Consider the following 20,963-nt stretch of genomic DNA (forward strand, 5'->3'; position numbering starts at 1 on the left):
ATCACTAGTTCATGCTTGGACTTTGCGCTCATATAGTAAATTAAAAGGAGATAAATTATCTAACTGTGAGTTGGGACTTTTATAAATAAGGCAGTTTGGGGGGGGGGGTTAAACTGTCACAGGCCGTGCACCTAAGAATTGAATTGCAGGGGCAGGTGATCCTACCAAACCTTGAGCCATGCAGCCCCCCTCCCTGGTGGCAGTAGTACACCCACCAATTGCTGGGAGCCAAAATGGTTCGGCTTTCCTGCAGCTCTTCTGCAGGTGGAGCTTCCTTCAGGGAGTATTTTAGCGCTTTAATCACAGCGTCTCTGTTAAATCCTTGTCGCACTATAAACATACAGCAGCAAATGAAACAGTTGAAGGTGAGATTTCTGCTAGCTCCTGCTCCTTGGGAATAGCCTGAAACAGCCAAATGCATACGCTAACTGCCATAGCATACCATAACTATGCTTTTCCTTCTAGCAGATGGCAAAAAGTTTAGCAGCTTGCTTTTCCAGTATTGTGCATTCTGATCAGGAAGGCTTTATCAAGCAGCTTGCTCTAGGATAGTCATGTTTTGTCACTTTACATGGAGAATTTCTCCCTTGTAATCTGCGTCATGCAGCATAAAGCGATCTTGACTCCTGCAGGAAGCCAGCTGCCACATTTTGTCATGTCTGAGCAGCCCCATCAGGCATAGCCTGTTCTCAGGGCTGAGCTATTGGCCCAGCAGCAACACAGAACAAGTCACTGCTGTGAAACTCTGTTTCTTCTGCTTGTGACTTCAGTATGTGCCCTCCACTCTAGACCTGCACCAGCACATAATGCTGGTGGATGCTTTAACCCACACTAAGTATAAACTATTTTTACCTGTAGCTACTACTAGACTGTGTGGCCTGTGCCTCCAGGCATGGAGAACTTGCACTAATAGTGAATATGTTGAAGACTTTTTGGGTTCCTGACTGGTGTGATCATGGGCACACGTGCCACAGCAGCCTCTCATGCAGGGAGAGGGGAAAACAGCACCAAAGCACACTGTTCTAGAGCTGATGTGTAACACCTGTGCTCACATGCAGGAGCAGCAATTTAAGGCAATCCCAGTGCATGTTTCAACTACCTTCAGCTGAGACTTTCTGGGAATGATACAGATGTATTTTCTGTTTGAAATAGGTGCAGTACTTCTTCAAGATTCTGGACAACTAACAGCCTCTGTCCACACCCAACGCAAAAGACATGCACACAGAATGGTGTGTTCATTCATTTATTTGTCCAATGTTTCAACCTGACTGAAATACAAGATCAACAAGAGCACTGTACTCCTGGCTATTATTACATGTTAGAACATAGAGTTTTGCACTTTAGACAACATTTAACACCATTCTATGGGGTACTGCATTGCTTTTATAAAGTTTAAAATAAAGATTTATTTTCAAACATGTGACTTTGGTTTATTTCATACATTACACTTTCTTGCAGAAAAAATAAAATTGTACAACTGCATAAATATAAAATTCTTCCACCATGAAAATGGTTAAAACATTCAATAAAGACATTAGCACCACAGTGTGCGATGCCTCCAGCAGGAAAAAAAAAGTAAAAGGAAATATACAAAGCAAAGAGTTATGCCTATCACTGAGGAGAGTGATAGTCTGACCTGGCCTCTCACACAACGTACTGGAGGATGAGGGAGAGGTGGAGAGACAGCATTCGCTACGAAGCACAGTACACAATCATCTATTCTCTTTAACTTCACTTAAGTTAGTTTCCCCTGCCACCCCTCCAAATAAAATACCCTAACACCACAGAAAAGTCAGAAGCCATATGGAGTGCTGTTCAATATAGTCTCACAGGTGGGCCTTTCTTTGAAAAGGAACAAAATAATGAGAAGTATCATGCCAGTTCTAGTCCCATTGAGTATTTACACCTTGGACAGCAAAAGTCTTTGCTCACAAGAAGTAGAAAACAGATACAATACATGGCTTGAAAAATGACCGGAGTATGCACCTATAGTACTGTACACTAAATAAAATACACAAGGCAGCAATACTTAGGGGCCAGAAACACTGCTTACTACAAGTCAGTTATGGAATCATAATTTACAGTAAAAATGGGCATGTCCCAAGGCTCAATTTTGTTTTCTTTTGTCATTTACAGTAGAATAAATATTTGTCGCTATTGCTACACTTTGTTTACATTCTAACCTAGTAAATGCAGAAAGCTAGTGTAAAGCATATAGATTACGTGTAGGTCCCATACGTATGACAGTTTGTTCAAGACTAGTAGGTTTTGTTTTTTGTTCTTTTTTTTTAACCTTTTTAAATGGCTAGGAGGAGGAGGGAGGGAAGAGAGTTGTGCTTACAATCAGCTGCTTTTTATGTCAAATTTAATATCAAAGCGTCCCTGGAAGCGGTCTTTGTCACTGTACTGGATGTTCTCCCCGTAGGCCCTGCATTCCACGCGCACCTCCATGTCGTAGGTCAGGTTGGTGAACTGCACTGCCACCAGCGGCTGCAGGTACCGCGGCTGCAGGAGCTTGCCGTAGTAGGGGTAGTACTGCAGGGCAAAGCCAGGATAGCCACCCATCCCATAGTACTCCACTGTGCCTATTTTGTCTGCATCGTCCTCTTTCTAGGGAGGCAGGAAAAGGAAGAACAAATGATGACAAATGCCCAAACTCAACCTTTTGCAGCCCTTTTCCCTAGCAGCATCTGTTTTTCACCAAGACCGCGACCTCTCTTTGGTCATCACTGATCCTCATCTTGACAGCATGAGGTCGGTCCCAATGGTGGAAAGGACACATAAGCGCTGTCTAACCAGCAGCCACACAATAAGCGCCTCCCAGCACACATCAGCCCAGAAAAGGGCTTTTCTTTATTTAACAACTCAACCACTTTACACATTCAGAAGTCACCACAGCTTCCTGTCATACCAATGCACTATCTTTGGCAAAAAAAAAAAGGAAAAAAGAAGAAAAAGAAGTTTGCTGTTTCTCAGCTGCTTTACCATGCCAAGTAAAATACCTCTTCCCTGGATTCCTTTTTTCAGCCCTCCCTGCTAAGAGCTCCGGGACAGCACTTGGAAGCAAAATAGCTACTTTTGAGGATAGCCTTTGCTATCCAGCCCTGATTTTACCCCTCCCTGTGACAGCAGCGCTGTCATTTGTCTCCAATGGGGTTTTGAGAAACTCCTGTTCCAAAGGGAGAGATATCCCAAGTAAGAACCACCCCCGTTACCTGCGGAAGGGCAGGGAGGGGTCACTACACTTGGACAAAGACTTTCAGACACTCTTCCCCTGCAGCTTCCCAACTCTGCTCTAGTGTATTTCAACTTACCTTGGCAGCGCAGTGGACAGGGATGAGATACGGGTTGTATTTTGCCATAACCTCTGGAGGGAGGCTCTCATTTACCAGAGCCTAGAAGAAACCCAAAACAAGGGGATGTTACACACTGAATGCTTCTCTGCAGACTGCAGCACCTTTGCAGCAGCAAAGCTCAGTGGTACTAAACACGTGACATTAACCAGAAACCCTTCTAGCTCCGTTTCAGAGGCAACAGCTCTCGGTGGTGGTTCTTGGGACAGACACGCAGCATAACACAGCTAGAAGCCGGGGAACTTAACCCAAGCAGAGCTGTTGTCTGTTCTTACAGCTCTACTGCTGTGGATACCAAAGCAAGCAGATCAGGCTATTTTCCATTTCGTGGCGTCACGGGGGAGAGTGTTTCACAGCAGAGTGCTAGCTAGCGGGGCCTGTTTGTGCAAAGCCCAGGCAGTGGCAGGAAGAGATGCGCTGCTGGAGGATTTGCCACCTGCCCCAGGTGAGTGCAGCTAGGAGTGGAAATGCACAAGGAAGAACAAAGAGCAGCAGTCACACCCTGACGTGTCTGAACTTCGACACCACCTACAGGGAAGGACAAAGGCTCTGAGCACGTCAGAGGATGCGAGTGCCAACTCTGGTGTTGGTCTTCGGTCTCTTTAACAAGTGCAGTAGTTTTGCTTCACAACCGTGCAGCTCTCAGATCTGCTTTACACACACCTTGCCCAACACAAGAGCTATAGGGTCTCTGCTGGAATGCAGAATGAGGAAAACAAATACTGCCTTGGATACACACATTGTTTCTAATGCACACATCATGCAGTCTGGAGCTCTTCAGAGCTCTGTGGCAAAGAAATGAGGAACGCACCAAACCCTTCTCTTCCCCAGTCATCAAACCTGCGCATCTTATGTCATCCCACAACCACTGCATACCAAGCACAGCACATTCCTGCCAAAACGCACCCACTGTTTCCACCCTGGATCAGATGAGCCAAAATTGAACTCGTTTCTTTTAGCACAGGGCAGGCTCCCTTCGAAGAAAAACGCTTCTCAAAACATGTTAGCTAGACAGCACCATTCCCCATCCTCGACTGCACCAATGGATGGTGGTGAAGGTGGCTTAGCACACCATTTGCAGTGTTTGCCATCCAGAAGATGGAGTGGCAGGTTTTGCACACCACCTTATTCAATAACATGTGCTCTGCCACTGAATTCTTAGAGAATTTTTTAGCATTTAAATGTGTTGGGGGAAAAAAAAAAAAAAAAAACTAGAAGCAAAACCCCTTCCTGTCCAGATAAACATCCTTCAGATGTTTGCATTACTGCAAACATGCCTTCACATGCAGCACAGAGCAAGCAGGTGACAGAGACATCCCACAGCGTCTGGGAAACTGCATTAAGTAACCTAAAGATCTCCTTGCCTTTCTTGCAGTAAGAGCTGTGCCTGACTCTCAGATGTATTTTACACTTTATAGACTATGTATCAGTCCGATAGTGAATATTAGCACGACTTCATTTAATTAAGTGGTTTTAGCAAGGCAGGCAACTCTACACTGCCTGAGGAAAGAATGGAGTAGATCCGGGCACGACAATGTACTGATCTTACTTAGATAGAGTTGGTCTGGGATGGTCCCATGGAAACACACAGGAACTTAAAATGGGTTTTATCATTTGAAGAAAATACCCCGTTAGAGCCATTCAGTTAGCAGGCTCAGAAGTTACCAGATAAATTACCAGGAGTTTGCACTGTGAGGTTCATTGCTACTTGTTACCAACTTGCAGTGTGCAGTTTTCATTGCTGTTTGACAAAAAGTATTTTTAAGGCCAGTTACTCAAATCATCTCTCAATTTCTCCTCTGCAGAAGGGGTTTAATACTGATCTCTCTCCAGAGACAGAAAAGCAGGCACAGCAAACCTGCAGCCAACTCCTCATCAGTAGCTTCTGCTAGAAAGGGAAGATATACTTGCCTTAGGTTTGAAGCCGATAATTCTGTTGAGCTTGACAATGATGCATGGTTTGCCGTCCTTGTACCCAAAGGTGGGATCATTTATTCCAGAACAGTTTTCCAGCCATTCACGTTTGAATTTGCAGACCTTCTTCTGGCCCTGGGCATCATTATATGGTCCTCTCTCTTTGTAATCAGTAGGTATGTCTGTCATGGCGGGGGAATGAAAAGACAACCGTATGCAACATGACCTTTTGCTTGTTGGGAACAGCAACACTTATGCTTCACTGTGTAGTTAGGATTTCCCCCTCGTCCAAACAGGTGACACCACCTTCTCGAGGCTGACACCACAGACCTGCACCCAGCCACCCCCCACACGTGGGCTGGTTCCAGACCAGCAAGTTTGTGGGGGTTTTGTTTTTTAACTGAGGATTCTTCCAGACTACAAGAGAACAAACGCATTTATAATCCGCTGGCTCAGACTTTTTTTTTGGCAGCTTTTACAAGCACATTCCCCTCAGATTTTACATGCATGTATCATGAGGTGATAGTCTCATTCCACATTATTACATATAATCTATTAAAGGTTAATACCTCCCAGATGCTTTGCTGCGTTGCATCAAGAGGACTAATACGGGCTTTAGCAAAGTCGTCAGTAAAACCCCCGTGGCTTTCAGAGAGGATAAGGTCAGCGCCACACGCTTTTTAGAGTCAGCTGCAACTTTCTCCAAGTGAAATCTGGGAGTTCCCAACCATATAACCTCTACAATAAGCTTCTAGGTACATCTCTGGCCAAGTCTGGTCTGTCCAAACTAATCACTGAATGAGCAGCCCTATGACTGAAACCAGAGCCTGCCAGTTTACCAGCATGCCATTGGCTACAATAAAAGGAGCTGCCAAAGACAGACCACCACTGCTCACCCTCAGCTTCTGACGGAACTGACACAGAGGCATTGGTCAGAGCCCTCGGCTGCAGGAAACAATTGAGACTTACCCCCACAGTCCTGAAATACTATGTTTTCAGTTTGTTGATCAGCACTGTAGTCCTTTAAGAACTTCTCAAGGTTCTTCACATACGGCTCAAAACTTTTGGGATCGGAGGCAGTAAAGGTAATTTCTGTCTTTTGTACCTGGGGGATTTGTGTCAGTCCTAAGAAAAGCAAAATCGGGAAGAAAACATTAAGTACACCTCAGAGTTGCACAGCCTCCGGGCAATGCAACACACACCAAGAACGTAACTCATTCTAATAATCTCTATTTTTCAGACTTCAGGACTTGCACAAAACAGCTTAAGCTCACTAGAGGGGAGGCTCTGACAGGCTCTTATCTCCTCTTTCCAACAACAGTCTGGAATATTCGTCATGATGTTTGCATCACTAAGCAGATAAAAATCACAGAATCTAGAAGGCAGGCTATAAGTCAAGGTTTTCCTCAAGAAAAACAGTCAACCACAGGTCCCCTGCCCACTTCTGCCTCCTCCCCAAGGACAGAAGACAGCTGTCTGCATGTTGAGACCAACCACACACAAAGTTCCACAGAAGCCTACTCTTACGTATGCATCCCTAATAGTTTAACTTGAAAGTCTGCAAAACACACTATATGTTTAGGATAAAAATCAGAGCTGCCAACTCATGAACCCTCGCAATAAAATACGGGAGGTTGTCCAAGTCAGGTACGGTTGTAATCCACATTGCCTTTGTGTAGTCTCCCTTGCAGGCTACAGGGCAGGAGACATTTTCTCACTCAGTAAATTCATCAGCCTGATCCCTTTCTCTGGTCTTTTCACTCCGTAAGGAGGTATTTCTGATTGCAGAAATAGCCTTCTGAGCTCTCTAATCAGAAGCTCATCACTGAGTAGGTGAGTAGGAAATACCACCACACAGAAGAGATGTTTAAAAGACTGTCCTAGATTCTGGGCTGCGTAACTAGCTCCGCTTTTGACTTTAGGAGGATGAATGCATGGAGAAGAGAAGGGACCAGATACAAGTAATGCCTACAGATGATGAAAAGTGCCAACCCCTTTGCTTCTCATTATGGCACTTGGACATAGTTGCTCCTGCATGATGTTTAGGTCACATTTTAATTGAAGGCATTGATGCATGGCTAACACTTTAAACTTAAGTAATGGGAACTGGAGTTCATGCTGCTTTTGTGGCAGCCACTGTAATTATTGAGGTCTTAACTTCTGTTCAGTTTGTCATCTTCATTTTAGCGAGAACAAGAAAAAGGAGCAGGGGAGCAGCATTTGCTTTGACAGCTTTCAGAACAGGCCTGTTGCCGACAAGTTCCCCTGGTGCAAAACTCGGGCAGCTTAGCTGGCTGGCCCCAACCCACAGGAGCTTGTGACTCGGGCAATTTTTCCAAAGCCACTTGAGTGCTTCCGCTTAGTCCCTCCTCAAGCCAGCTCACCACTCCCCCCCCGCCCCGCTACCCACCGAGTTGGAATTTGTAACCTAGGACAAAGATTAGCTTTGTTCCCCTCAACGCAGCTCCTAGTAGCCAAAGATAGCGAGACACCCAGTGAGTAGCTTGGGGTTTCAAGTTTTATTCCAGGAAGCAGCTTTAACCGCTCAAAACTCCCTCTGGTACAAATTGACCAGGTTGAGTGTTAAAAGGTTAGAAGCAACTCGCTACTCCACTAGCAGAATTATGTCCTACCCTCCAAAGTCAGTGGCTTTCAACCCCTTTTCAAGCAATTACTTGCCTTCTTCCTTCACAAACTGTTATAAATAAATATATATAAAATAAATAAGCTGGGTTCAATTTTAGTAAGGGACTTGAATCCCATCTTGCCAAACCCTCCTCATGTTACCACTCAGCTGGGAAGCAACAGGCTCAGAGTCACTTGGAGTGGCTATCTGAAATTGCAGTGAAGGCAGGCCTTGGTTCCTCTCCTCAGTCTGCCTTTTCCAGAGTTCAAGTTACAGGTGTGTCATTCAAGTGTATAAATATAAAATTCAAGAAAGCTTGGCCAGGCTTGTTAAGCTTCAGTCAGGCAGTTAAACTATTAATTTTGCTCAGGACCTCTAGAACCAAGGAACTCCCCACCTCTATTTCTTTACCTTGTCCAAGGTAATGCATAAAGGCACCCATGCAGGCATGGCATGGCAATGGTGAAGGGAAGGTCAGCAATATACACCCTGTGGTGTGAAAAAGCCACCTAGCAGAATATTCCTGTTCTCTGGTTAGGAGAGCCTGGCCACTGATAGGTACAGTCCAAAGCCAACCCTCTGCCCATGAGAGAAGTGACCTGGTTGGAAGAACAGATGCCCGTCCAAAGCATGCCCATCTTGCAAATCTTTGCAGAACAGCACTGAAGCCCAAGCAGCACCTCCGTACAGCTGCTCCAGCGGCCAGTGCAAGAGAACACCATTCCTACCAGGCAGACTCAGCCTGTGGCCATAGCTGGGCTGCTTTCAGCCCAACTTTGGGCATTTACAGGTACCTGGATGAACCAGACTGAGCTTCGGTACAGCAGCTACTTTCTTTGTTTAGGACAAGCACAAAGTGGAGATCAGTCTTCCCACTTATGAAGTGAGGAAGTAAATCTTTGTGAAGACGAAAGGCTTATGAAAATAGCTTTATCCTGATTAAAAATGTGTTACTGGCTTCCACCACAACCTCCAATCTCACACGCCTGCAACCGACCGGACACAAATCCCTATGCTCAGATCTATCATTTCCTTCCTTGTTTTCCACCTGTACATCCCATAGGCAGAATAAAAGCTGCAATGCTGTTATCAGGACAGCATTATCAATGAACCCTTCTTAAGCAATCTTGTTTAAAAAAAAAAGTGTTGATTTGATCTGACAAGAGCAGGTAACCTCTGCAGAACATGTCTGTAACCTTTCTGAAACCTTCTCTCATCCTCATTAGGGGAACAGAAGCAAGTAGGGAGAAGAAAAAAAAACTACAAAGGCAAACCATTCCAGTGCTACCTACCATGGGCTGCTAGACACCTAAGGAAGTATGTGGCTCCAATAAAGTACAGGGATGAATAAGCCTCTTAGGGGCTTCATGCACATGAGGAAGCCATTCATAAGCAAATCCTATGGGGGAAAAGAAACAAAGCCTCAAGTGCTTTCATAGCCAGAAGTCAAAACAACCCTCTCCCCATCTTCAGACTATGATCTGTTTGCCACAGTTCTGCATCTCATGCTATTACCACAGAGATGCACCATGGTGTCAAGTGTGGTGATGCTGTTCTTTACATGTGGAAGAATCAAATAACTATTGCTAAAATACTGACAAACTACTTTAGAAAATTTCTGCAATTGGCTCGTAGAATGCATTGCTAGGAAATTATTCGCTTGACTATCTTCGCTTGACTGACACTGTCCGCGTAAATGATGAGTGATGCCTTGACTTGGTAACAGACACCACCTTCTGTTGGCTTTCTAACTCTGTGGATGTACAAAGATACCAAAAGCCAAAAATACCATATAAAGTAATTGGGTTTTCTTTTTTCAGCTACAGTTCCACTTCCAAAACACCATTGCAGATTAAAAATCACATTTATTCAACTTAATTTAAAACCAGATTTTCCACACAGACTTTATCATTCCATAGCTGCAGGAGCGAGACTTCAGGAAAAACAGTGTCCTGAGGGTAAAGAGGAAGAAACTAGAAGTGGGAAGTCAGGCTTGTTATTAGGAATGGTTGTGCAAGTCCATAGTAACCGCTCTTGCTTCATCATGCAATGCTCATTTCCAAGTACCATGTAGTCTTGGTTCAGAATGAGTCTGAACACTCCTGGGACGACACAGATGACAAATTGAGTGGTCACTACACCATTTCTATTTACCATCCCCCCAGCTCACTAAATGAGCATAGACTTTAAAAGCCTCCATACCAAGCGATGTCTTCCCAAGCTTCCAGTCACCCTCTACCTCATCCCCAAAGTGCAGAAAGCAGGTGCAAGTTTTCTACAAATGCAGCAAAATCTGCTCGGCCAATAACATTCCTGGAGCTTGAGATTCACAGATTTTTCCAGATGCAGGTACTAAGACAACAAGAGACAGAGCAGAAAAGTGCTACTTCACAGGAGGTGGCATACAATCCTTGGGGCTTTCCTGCCACCTCCCTGCTGCTATCCGAGCTCAATAAGCCAAGTGGGGAATGCACACCAGGGCAGCCTTTTCCATGATACACTCACTGCCCAGGCACATGATGGCCAGGCAGCACTTGAAGCAGGACACTTGAAATCCCCTGGCTTGAGCAGGGATTCTTCCAGCTGCCACTTAGAAAGAGCCTTCGGCAGCAGTGAGCTCTCTCGCCCCTACACCAGCCCTAGTGAACAGGATGCTGTGTTTCACAGGATGCACACCACAAGATGGCAGGATACACAGCCCAATTTATATTGGGGTGGGGAAGGGGAGGAGGAGAACAGCATATTATTTTTTAAACAGTACGCTGTGTTTAAGAGGCAACATCCTCATCCTTCCCTACTATCAGGGTAAGTCCTCTACGCTTAAAGCAGAGTCCGAGCCTGCAGCACACGTGGAACTGGGAGCTGGGGCTGTCGCAATGGCAAGGCTGGACAAGCAGGTGAACTGCACTGTCCCTTCCCCCACCCCAAGACAAAAGACGAGGAAAAAAGTATCATGGAAAGGTACAAAACTCAGCTTGCCCTGAAGCCCTGTATAATATTCCTGTTGTGTTCAATGCAGAAGCCAATTAGCATAGTAATGACACTTGGCTACAAAAATAGCACTTTATGACTTTCAATGTTATACCCCTGTCAATAACTCAATAAAACATCCTGCAGGTTCTGCTGCTGTTATGAAATCTGTTATATTTCAAAACAAGAATGATATTATAGCAGCCCTTACAGCATTTTCTCCTGCAAATCCTGAAGGGAAGCGTAGTTTCCCCTTTCCCAGCCATTTTGGGCTGACACAGCAGTGACTAGCCCAAGAAGGACAGAGCACTGTAACAAGAATAAAACCAGGTTTGCTAGTTTCCTAGAAAATCCAGGGCTCTATCAAGCTGCCAATATACTTACTTGGCTGCAAATTGTTGTGGTTTAGCCCCAGTCGGCAATTAAGCACAACACAGCCGCTCGCTCACCCTCCCCCCCGGTGGGATGGGGGAGAGAATCAGAAGAGCAAAAGTAAGAAAACTCGTGGGTTGAGATGAGAACAGTTTAATAATTGGAACAAAATAATAGTAATAAATTGTAATGAGAAGGAAAACAAGAGAGCAAGAGAGGAACAAAACCCAAGGGGAAAAAAAAAGTGATACAACCGCTCACCACCTGTCAACCAACGCCCAGCCAGTCCCCGAGCAGCAACCGCTACCCGCCCTGGCCAACTCCCCCCAGTTTATATACTGGGCATGACATCATATGGTATGGAATAGCCCTTTGGCCAGTTTGGATCAACTATCCTGGCTGTGCCCCCTCCCAGTTTCTTGTGCATCTGGCAGAGCATGGGAAGCTGAGAAAGTCCTTGACTGGTGTAAGCACCACTTAGCAACAGCCAAAACATCAGTGTGTTATCAGTATTATTCTCATACTAAAATCCGAAACACAGCACTATACCAGCTACTAGGAAGAAAATTAACTCTATCCCAGCCAAAACCAGGACACAAGTCTTCCCACAAAAACCAGGAATTAGAATTGCATAACACCCTGTTTTATGTAGTTCACAGTCTGCAGGGGTCCCAGATCAGAAAATTTGAGTTAGAGGCTCACCAAGTGCAGGAGTGAACATGCCCACTCGTGCGTTCGTTGCCAGAAGAGCAGTTGTGCTTGCAGCACAGGGGAGAGCCCTACACAGCAGGGGAATACAGGGATTGCTGACCTCCCAAACAGAGCAGTGCAGCAACTCACTACAGCGTCAATCTCTGTGAAAGCCCACATTAGAAGGCTATTTTTGACTCATTGTGGTCTAATGGCTGCTGTGCTAATGCCTCCTCGAGGACAAGGAACAGACTCGACATTAAGAGCCAACCTCCACTATGCCTTACCCCTAGCTCGTCCACATCTGTAGAAAGATTTGTCGCATGATGCCCTGCAAAGGGCCCTGTGCTACTAACTGGTAAGTATCTCCTTGAAGTTGTACGAGTGTGCCATTACACCTTGGTTCAAACCCCTTGTTTACTGGGCTGCCTACTGTCATATAATCAAGGAGCTGGATTTTATTCCCCTTGATTTCAGTACATGTCCTGGAAGCCCATCACAAAGATCCCTGATGACCTTTTCATTCTTCCTCCATTTTGATTTCTGTAGTACACGCTACAAGAACATCTCAAAACTCAGTTCCCTTTTTTGGTTAAAAAAAGAATAAGACTCAGAAAAACTGGTGCAGTATGCAATTCAGAGATTAATAAAAATCATCTGCAGGCTGAAATCTTACACAGAAATTTACCACAGAGTTGCTTTGAAATTAGAATTGCAAACTGCTATTGCACAGAAAGCGAACAGTTTACGTAGAATGAGTAATTACATGACATCAGGCTAAACAGCAGGTCAATCTGGATGTGACCCAAGATCCATGGGCTTCTTCACCAATTATTTCATGTCTGGTGAGACCACTGGGTTTCAGCCGGGGAAAACCACATTATTAAAATAACTACTCCACCATTAGCCATGTTGGCTTTTCAGATGCAGCTAACTGCTCTGGGCAGTATCAGTGACAGTTTAGTCTTTCCTGCAAATGTCAAGACCCCATTGCAGAGATGGAAACAGACACTTTCAGTGCTTAAGACAGCATTTACCCCAGCCATGCTGGTACATTAAAAAGTGCCACACACTAACACAGCAGTTCCAGTCTCTGTTCTGTCTTTAAAAGTACTGGTGGAAAAGCAGTTATCTGAAAAGGATGATTCTTTGCCGAGATGTAACACCATCTGGTGATGGTAATGTTCCCTGTGTTGTTAGAGCAAGGAATAATCACAGCATAGCACTGCAGACAGTGGGGCTGTAAGACACCGTGTGATACCAGAGCCAACTTCTGTAGCTACAAGCCATCAGCCTCACAATTGTCACTTAAATACCACTGTTATTAAAAGCTTCTGAACTGTTTTACAGAGCAACTGGAGACAGATCGTTACCATCCCCAGTGCCAAGCAGCCTCAAGGTCATTTGTAATGTGGGAAAGCAGCAGTTGCACAGCTCCCCTGCCACGCTCTGAGCAGCCGCTGGCTGCAGCCGGAATCAGATAGCACAGCAGAGCCTGGACAGGCGGAGCAGGGAACCTGCAGCAAGGGCTAGTTACTCCCTTTGCCCCTACCCAATGCAGGCTGTCCACAGACACTGCTCAAGCGATCATTTTAATTTTGAGCAGAGATTTACTTTGTCTAGTAAAGATAGGTCACGCATAAGCAGCTACAAGACCCACCTTTAAACTCCCACAACACATTCAATTGAAATACCCATTAGTAAACGCTACCATCTCCTCTAGATCACACAGTGTAGTTCAGTGTTGGCTAATACAATTCAGTAAGCACCCCCAGACTTGGTACAGTCCCCCTTCTCCTTGGGCACTCCAGTTTCACAGGTAAGTAACGTTTTACCTTTGTTCCCATCACTTACCCATGGGAACACAGTGGTTATGAAGAAAGAAAAACCGAACCCAGCTTCTTCATACAACTCATTCCCAAGTGAAGCCTCTTAGCCTCAGTCCATTGCTCCAGTTTAAGGGAAGGGAAGAACAGCAATCCAGGTTCAAGCTCCTCTCAGACAGGAGGCATATTTCATGCGATGCAACCTTTAATTCTAGCAGGATTGCCTTCAAGCCCCAGTGCTGTTAACACAGAAGGCTGACAACATACCCACCCCCTACAAGTATGTGTTGCAGCAACGACATGCTTATTTCATCCTCCTTCTTGAGGTGAGTAACCAACCCGCCTCCCCAGAACAGCTTGCACCGAGTCAAACATGGGCCTCCTATTTAGTTACCTGGAGGTGCCACTCGATCCTGGTATTTGGGCTCAAATTCACTGACAGTGAGCAACATCACTTGGATGGTCCCAATGAATATACCTGCCAGGCAACCGTAGAAGATGACATAGAAGAGGAGGATTTTAACTGCAAGAGAAAACAAACAGAAAGAGGAATCAAATAAAGCCCTCAAGGCAGTCACATTTCAGGACAAAATTTCCAACCTTTGCCACTCGCAAGGAAGAGCCCAGCACACTGAATTCAGATGGCAAGCCCTGTTGCAGAGGCATATATTTAACAGTGTGATTAGCCCTGAGGCAGACAGACAGAAAATATAAGTCACGCCAGTCGTCTGGGGGGCTGGAAGCATGAGCCCCTGAAAACCCAGAAATCCATGAATCAGGATTTGGGATTGTAAAACATGAAGATTAAACCACGTTCTTCCATATTTTAACGGATCCCTCGGCTGACCCAACACTACCATCACACACTATCACAGGCGACAAACTTTCAGTGAAGCAAGTGCCCAACGGCAAGAAGCCATACTACTACGGGTGTGCTCTGAATGACATCCATTCCACAAAGCTCTGGGCCTCAAACCTATTTGCAGGAGAGTCTACAGTAAATGTTACATTCAGGTTTACCAGCAATTTTAAAGCCTGATCTCCCCTAGTAATTCAGGCTATCACCTCCATTAAAGACAACAGGAGCCGAATTCAGGCTCAAATTACCTCCAATACTCAATCTCAAATGTAGGAAAAGTCTCAGACATGTCACAGTACTGCAGCTTTACCAACTTTCTAGGTCTACAAAGGCGCTCCAGCACTCCTCATATCAATTAAAAAGTGAATTACATAATAATGAAAGACTGAATTTAGTTTTGGTCTAAATGGAGACGCCTAGAATAATCTTGGGGGGTGGTGGAGATGAGCCCGGAGACACAGCATGGCTCAGACTCTGGGTATCAGTTACCAGTTTACAAGGATTATCTCAACTGATTAACTGCACAGTAACATGCTGTACTAGGCATCACCAGGCCGCCTACAGGGAGGATAAGCCAGCCCATGCCAAGCAACTATATGCTAATCAGGCTGCAGGAACAAGCAGGCCAGCACAGAGGCCAAAGAGTACTTGAAAGAGAGCCTGCTTCATCTTGGACTGTCCTCATCTAATCGCCAACAAAAAAGAGGTGCTTTATTTGAAGGACTTGAAGTGACCAGCTACAAGGGAAGAGGAGGAAGCAGTAGGTGGAAGTATTCCTCCTCCCTCCCCAGCCCCATCGTAAAAAAAAAGCTCCATCAGTGGAGAAGCCTCCCGATGAAAGCAGGCAGTTCTGGTTCTTTTCTTTTCAAGTCTGTGAAAGACAGGCGAGCAGGAAGGACAGCCAGCGACACAGAGGCTGAGGGACACTGTCAGAAAGGCACTCCATCCTCTCGTCTTCCTCACGTGCACCGGAGGCAGGGGAGGTAGCCAGGGCTGGTGGGCAGAGCTGGGTGCGGTAGCGTGGTGCTCCAGGAGTTAAAAGCACTCTTTGGTATCCAGGCAGCGTAAAGCAAATGGCTGTGACGTCAGGGACGTGTGGAAATTTTTTCCAGAGCACAGTCATAGGAGGTGCTGTTGTAACAAACCAAACGCTAATGCTGTTGTCCGCAGCGTAACGCCTTTGAGTTTTGTAACATCAAAAGGCAAACACTGGGAGGTAGCTTATTTAATCAGGTTCCCAGCCAGGATGCTCTTAACACCAAAGACACATTAAAGGTCAAAACCGCTCCTAGGTCTCAGAAAATACACAGCGGGTCTAGAAGACCGAGCACGACAGGGTTGAAAGAGAAAGCTTCCCACAACAGGTAGGTTTATAACACAGGAATTGGATCATCAGCCTGCAGATCGACTCCACAAATGGAAATCAGTCCTAGGCAGATAGGTACAGGCACTCTGGGAGAAGGACCTGGTTCAGCCTCCGCATCTGAAGCACTGCGCAGTTGCCTGGTGCCTCAGGAGCAGAAAATACCTATCCATGCGCACCCACAACCCAATTCTGCTCACGTAAAGATACAGCAGAAGCCTGCTCTAGTCTGCCCGCCCGCCAGAGCTAAAACTGGCAGCTCCAGATGTGGCACCTCCGGCTGATCCATTACAACAGGAGCCAAATTGAACATCACAAGGGTGGCACACCAGCCGCGGTTGGCAGCAACTGGAAGACCGTCTGCTTGCGTAAAGAAAATGTTAAAAGCCTTTTAGGTGCTGTACAAACAGCACTAAGACTAATAAACACATCACGAGCATTTAATCACGAATGCACATATAGCCATTTCCTTCTTGCAGAGGCATTAAAGCCAATTGTTCTCCCTCGACGAGGTAACATTAGCTCAGTTTCCTTTATCCAGAGAAAACGGAAAAACAGAAAAGCCACCCCGAAGTCCAAGGCAGATGACGCTGGGAGGGCAGGCTCCCCCGACGGCGATGCTCCCGGGCCGGGCCAGCCGCCGGGGAAGGAGACCCAAGGACGAGGCGCCCTCGCCAAGGTCGGCCCGCCCCGGGCTCCATCCCGGGGCCGGGGGCCGACCCCGCCTCACCCCCGGCCCCACCTGAAGTCACACCTACGCGGGCTGCGGCCCCCGTGGGGCCCCACCGGACACCGGGGGGGGGGGGGAGGGCCCCCCGCCCTCACCCCGCGGGGACGCGTCGCGCCGGCCCCGGCTCCCTCCCCCGCCCCGGGCCGCAGCCCCGCCGCAGCCGGCGGAGGCGGGGCGCCGCGGGCCGTGCTGCAGTGCCCGCCGCATCGCCGCCGCCCCCCGACCCGGCCCCGCCGCCCCCGGCCCGGCACTCACACCAGCTGCCCCCGGTGCGGCCCAGCAGCTCCTTCTTCTCCGAGTTCCAGATGAATTTTTTCCAGTTGCCGTCGCCGTCCTTGGCCTTCCCGCGGGCCATGGCGAGCGGGCGGGCGGGCGAGCGGCGGCGGCGGGGAGAGGTCTAAGCCTCGGCGGGCGGCGCGGGCAGGCCCCGGCCGGGCTCCGCGGCACCGGGAAGGTCTGGGTGCGCGCGCCCGCCCGCGCTGCGGGGCGTCCGGTGGCGCTGGCCCGGCGGGGCAGGGGGGAAGCGACCGTGGGCGCGGGCGGGAGCGGCGGCGCGCGCTGAGGTGACCGCAGCCCACGGGGCACAGAGCAGCCGCGCTCCGCGCCCGCCGCGCCCCTTCATATACACCGCCGGCTCCGCCCCGCCGCCGCCGCCGCCAATGGGCGCCGGCAGAGAGCCCGGGGGCGGGGCCTGCCGCGGGGAGGGGGCGGGGCCCGGCGGCGGGCGGGGCCCGGTGGGGGGCGCACCGCCCGCGGGAGCGGCAGGGCGGGCGGGAGCCGGGGGGGGGGGGGGCTGCGGCGCCGGCGGCAGCGCGGGTCGGGTCGGGTCGGGTCGGTCCGGGCCGCCCGGCCGCGCACCTGAGCTCTGCCCCGCCGCCGGGCCGGGGCGGGCTGCGGCGGGCGCGGGCGTGCCCGCACGCGTGTGCAGGCGTGGGCGCGCGTACCTGCCCGTCCGTAGCTGCCGTGCACGCCTGCGTGCGCACGTGCGCGCGGGCCCGCGCGGGCAGGTGTGCAGGCCCGTGCGTAGGCACGGGCCTGCACACCTGCCCGCGCGGGCCCGCGCGCACGTGCGTGCTTGTGCCGGCGCCGCAAGGCCCCGCCTGGTACTTTAGACACCCCCCCCTCCCCCGCTGCTGCCTCCTGCAGAGGCCCGGCCGCCCAGCCGGCAGCGCCGCAGCAGAGGCTGATCGGCCGGGCACTGAGCATCGCCTGCCTCCCCCCCCCCTCCTCTTCCACCTCCTCCTCCTGCTGCTGCTGCTGCCGCCCCGCACCGGCCCGCCCGCCCCGCTCCGGCTGGCTCACGTGTAACACGGCTGTGGAATATTTAATGCAAACAGCGCTCCCTGCCCAGCCCCACGCTCCGCCGCGTTTGCGCTGGAAGCACCTGCCGGGAGGAGAGGGCAGGCCGGCAGGCAGAGGCTCCCCGGGGGTGCGGCTAGCGCAGCGGGGAGCGGGACCTGCCTGCCCGCTTGCCTACCCCCGGGGGGCTGCAGCAGGGATGAGGGCTGCAGCAGGGAGGAACAGGCCGCAGCCGCCCTTGCAGGGTGACCTTCAGGGCGGTGCACAAACGCCTCCGCCGCCCCCGGGCCGGGGAGACACCCGGCTGCCGGCAGAGCAGCCCCAGTGGCGGACGACAGCCGGCCCGGCCCGGCCCGCTGGGGTTTGGGGTTTCTCTGCGGGGCCACCTCTGTGCGGGGCGGCCGGAGCCCCGCCGCAGGGCAGGCATCGTCCCGGCGGCAGGGGACCCACCCGCCTGCTGCCCCCCCTGCCCCGGGGCTCCCCAGGCGAGGCCGCCAGAGCCACCCTGGCCGCTCGCCTCCCGTGTGCAACAGGCCTGCGGCTCCCCGGCTTCCCCGCAGCCCCGGCGGGCTGTGGCACCACTGCGGCACCGGGCTTCGCAGAAGCCCTGTCCTCTCCCCGGGAGGTGGGGGCGAGCGGCGTGCGGGGTTACCTTGTGTCCCACCGGGGAGGAGCTGAGGGAGGCCAGCGTGCGAGGGGCCTCGGGATCTCAAGCTGGGAACTCATCCTGCTGCCCTGGTCTCATCAATCCTACACTTGTACCTTGCAGGAAAACGGAAAAAAAGGAAAAGGGCATTTTGGTGCACCATTAAAACTACCATTTTAATCTGCTCTGTGATCACAGGTAACTAATGGCCTTGATCCCATGGTACTGTTACAGGACAGTTAAAGTTACACATGATCTTTCTTTCCATGTTTCCAAAGCATATTCGTATATGGTGTATATATATATACCTGTAAGTATACCTATATATCATTAACTCTGAATTTCCTGTTTGGTTGCAAAATTGTATTCCATGTATTTTCTTGCCCTTAAGCTACTGACGTGTTCTCTCAACTTTAACTCCATCCTCCTTTTTCTTTTCGGTCTGGGAATTGGGATGAGTGCATATAAGCTGGGCCTTTCCTGGTATCTCCTAGCAGGTGCGTGTTCTGCGAGAAGACCTGCAAGAATGACCTAGCATGAAATTGAGGACTACCCAACCAACCAGCCTCAGCATGCTCTTCTTGGACCTCAAGGAGAAGTAGTCTGGCCACCATCATCTCCTAGCCTCCCTAAGCCATTAAGCTAGCAGTCAGGGGACAAGTCGTAATGTGGCACCCTTCTCCAAGTGGTCCATGGCTACAACCCAGAGCCAGCCCCTGAAGCAACCAACTGAGACCTGCTTTTTTAGGCCATCAGCCTTAGCCTACTGGAGCCGCACTGGGTCCATGCAGGCCAGATACCCTCAAGGTCATGCCACCATTCCTGGCAGCAGCTGAGCACGGCCTCCTTGGCTGTAGGCATGCGACCAGACTTCTCAAAGCCGTGCAGGCTTGTGGGTTAGAAAGAGGACAGGTATCATGCAGGAGGTATAGAGAGGTCATGTGCCTAGAAGGCTGTGTGTGTTTAATTGGGAGTGTCCGGTTTGCTGAACACTCCATGATAACGTTACGCATGATCAAAGCGAGCCTGGTGTGCCACACGGATTTTCATCCTAGGTTAGGAGAATCGGCTCTCAGTGGCATTTATGTGATCGAAAAAGGCTGATCAGCTAGAGGGAAGAGGATAAATGGCATCTTTTTTTTCTACTTGGCATCTGGTCAGAGCTGGTCTTTTAAAGAGACCCGCTGATGGTGGGTGATAACAAAAGCAAACACAGACAGCAGGATCTGATACCCAAGTGAACATCATCTATGCTGCAGGGAGGACAGTATCAGTTACAAGTTAAGGTGGCTGTGATTACAATCAAGCCAATAAATAGACAAGCACCGCTGGAGAAAAAAAACCACCCATTTTTAACTCCCAGACCTCAGTGCAGTTGCTGCTGTAGCCAACTAGGCAGTTTCTCTCAGCTGCTGGGTCACCAGCTCTGCACTGGCCACTGGGCAACTGAACCAACTCTCCTTCTAATGCCCTGGGTGCAATTTACGGCCCAGGTATGCTACCCTACGAAGGGCAGCAGTTTGGGAACTATGTGCGTGTGCACGGTGGTGTCACCCAAGCATGAAGTCTGCTCATCAGACAGCCTACCCTTGGATGCTGTGTCTGGCATTATCCACGGGCCAGGACTCAGCTCATCTAGTCTGCAAACACCACAGAAGTTAGTTCAGGGCACAGCAGCAGTCGATGCAGCCCTCCCCTCCTTGCCTTCTGCCCGAGCAATGGGCTCAGCCAAAATAAAACGGGCATGGGATGTTCAAATCAGGGAAGATTTGAATGGGAGTACACTCTCCCACATTATTTCCTAAGACCACGGAGAATGAGTTTGGAGAAAGTGGCTAGAGAACATCTGAATAATCGTATCATGATTACATGGTAAATGGCCACCCAGAAACATGATCTTGTTCTGAGCACATTCTCACCGTCGCTACAAGCTCCAGTGGTGCTGGTGGAAGCTGAGCTGCAGGAGCTCCTGGCTTCGTCAGTATTTGTTTAAGGATCACCAGGAAAAATCTCTCCTCTTCCTGCAAGCATCTGTATTTCTGTATAAATACACAGAGAAGTCCTGTTGGGTTGGCAGTGGCCAGCGATACCAAATCCCTGTGACTGCAAGGCTGGGGCATGCAGGATCTGGAATAGGCAAAAGGCCCTTCATGGGGGTTGCACACCGTTCCTGCAACTCTTTTACACACCCAAAGCCTCAGTCCCGTGCACGCTCAGGACACGCACTTTACTTGATGTTGGTGAATTATCCTCTCAGAATCAGCAGAAGTAATAGGCAACGGGGTGCCAAATTTTATTCAAATTTACTGTTTGTT

The 20,963-nt window shown here is 49.3% G+C and overlaps 2 protein-coding genes across 4 annotated transcripts in view; one reads left to right on the forward strand and one right to left on the reverse strand.

Annotated features, from left to right (window-relative positions):
- NME7 (NME/NM23 family member 7) overlaps positions 1-1,291 on the forward strand; it is a 94,015-nt gene extending 92,724 nt beyond the window's left edge. For all 3 annotated transcript variants that reach the window (XM_075513466.1, XM_075513494.1, XM_075513483.1), the window contains one exon: positions 1,153-1,291. In XM_075513466.1, the coding sequence (XP_075369581.1) occupies positions 1,153-1,185 (33 nt within the window). In that variant the 3' untranslated portion in view covers positions 1,186-1,291. The remainder of the gene's footprint in view (positions 1-1,152) is intronic.
- On the reverse strand, positions 1,230-17,279 carry ATP1B1 (ATPase Na+/K+ transporting subunit beta 1). The gene is made up of 6 exons (XM_075513508.1): positions 16,959-17,279; positions 14,146-14,274; positions 6,237-6,392; positions 5,265-5,449; positions 3,315-3,395; positions 1,230-2,610 (listed from the first exon to the last, which is right to left on the reverse strand). Exons 1-6 carry the CDS (start codon positions 17,056-17,058, stop codon positions 2,344-2,346), a joined length of 918 nt encoding a protein of 305 aa, XP_075369623.1. The 5' UTR covers positions 17,059-17,279; the 3' UTR covers positions 1,230-2,343.
- Positions 17,280-20,963: the final 3,684 nt, after the last annotated feature.

The sequence above is a fragment of the Mycteria americana genome, chromosome 1 (assembly GCF_035582795.1).
Source record: "Mycteria americana isolate JAX WOST 10 ecotype Jacksonville Zoo and Gardens chromosome 1, USCA_MyAme_1.0, whole genome shotgun sequence".
Taxonomy (NCBI): domain Eukaryota; kingdom Metazoa; phylum Chordata; class Aves; order Ciconiiformes; family Ciconiidae; genus Mycteria; species Mycteria americana.

Bases quoted from the DNA above. Each gene is read 5' to 3' on its own strand.
- ATP1B1 (XM_075513508.1), bottom strand. From the start codon at position 17,058: ATGGCCCGCGGGAAGGCCAAGGACGGCGACGGCAACTGGAAAAAATTC. The intron at 6,393-14,145 runs GTAACTAAATAG...TGCTTTTCTTAG, and splicing joins GGATCGAGTGGCACCTCCAG to GACTGACACAAATCCCCCAG. The intron at 5,450-6,236 runs GTAAGTCTCAAT...CCGCCATGACAG, and splicing joins AGTATTTCAGGACTGTGGGG to ACATACCTACTGATTACAAA.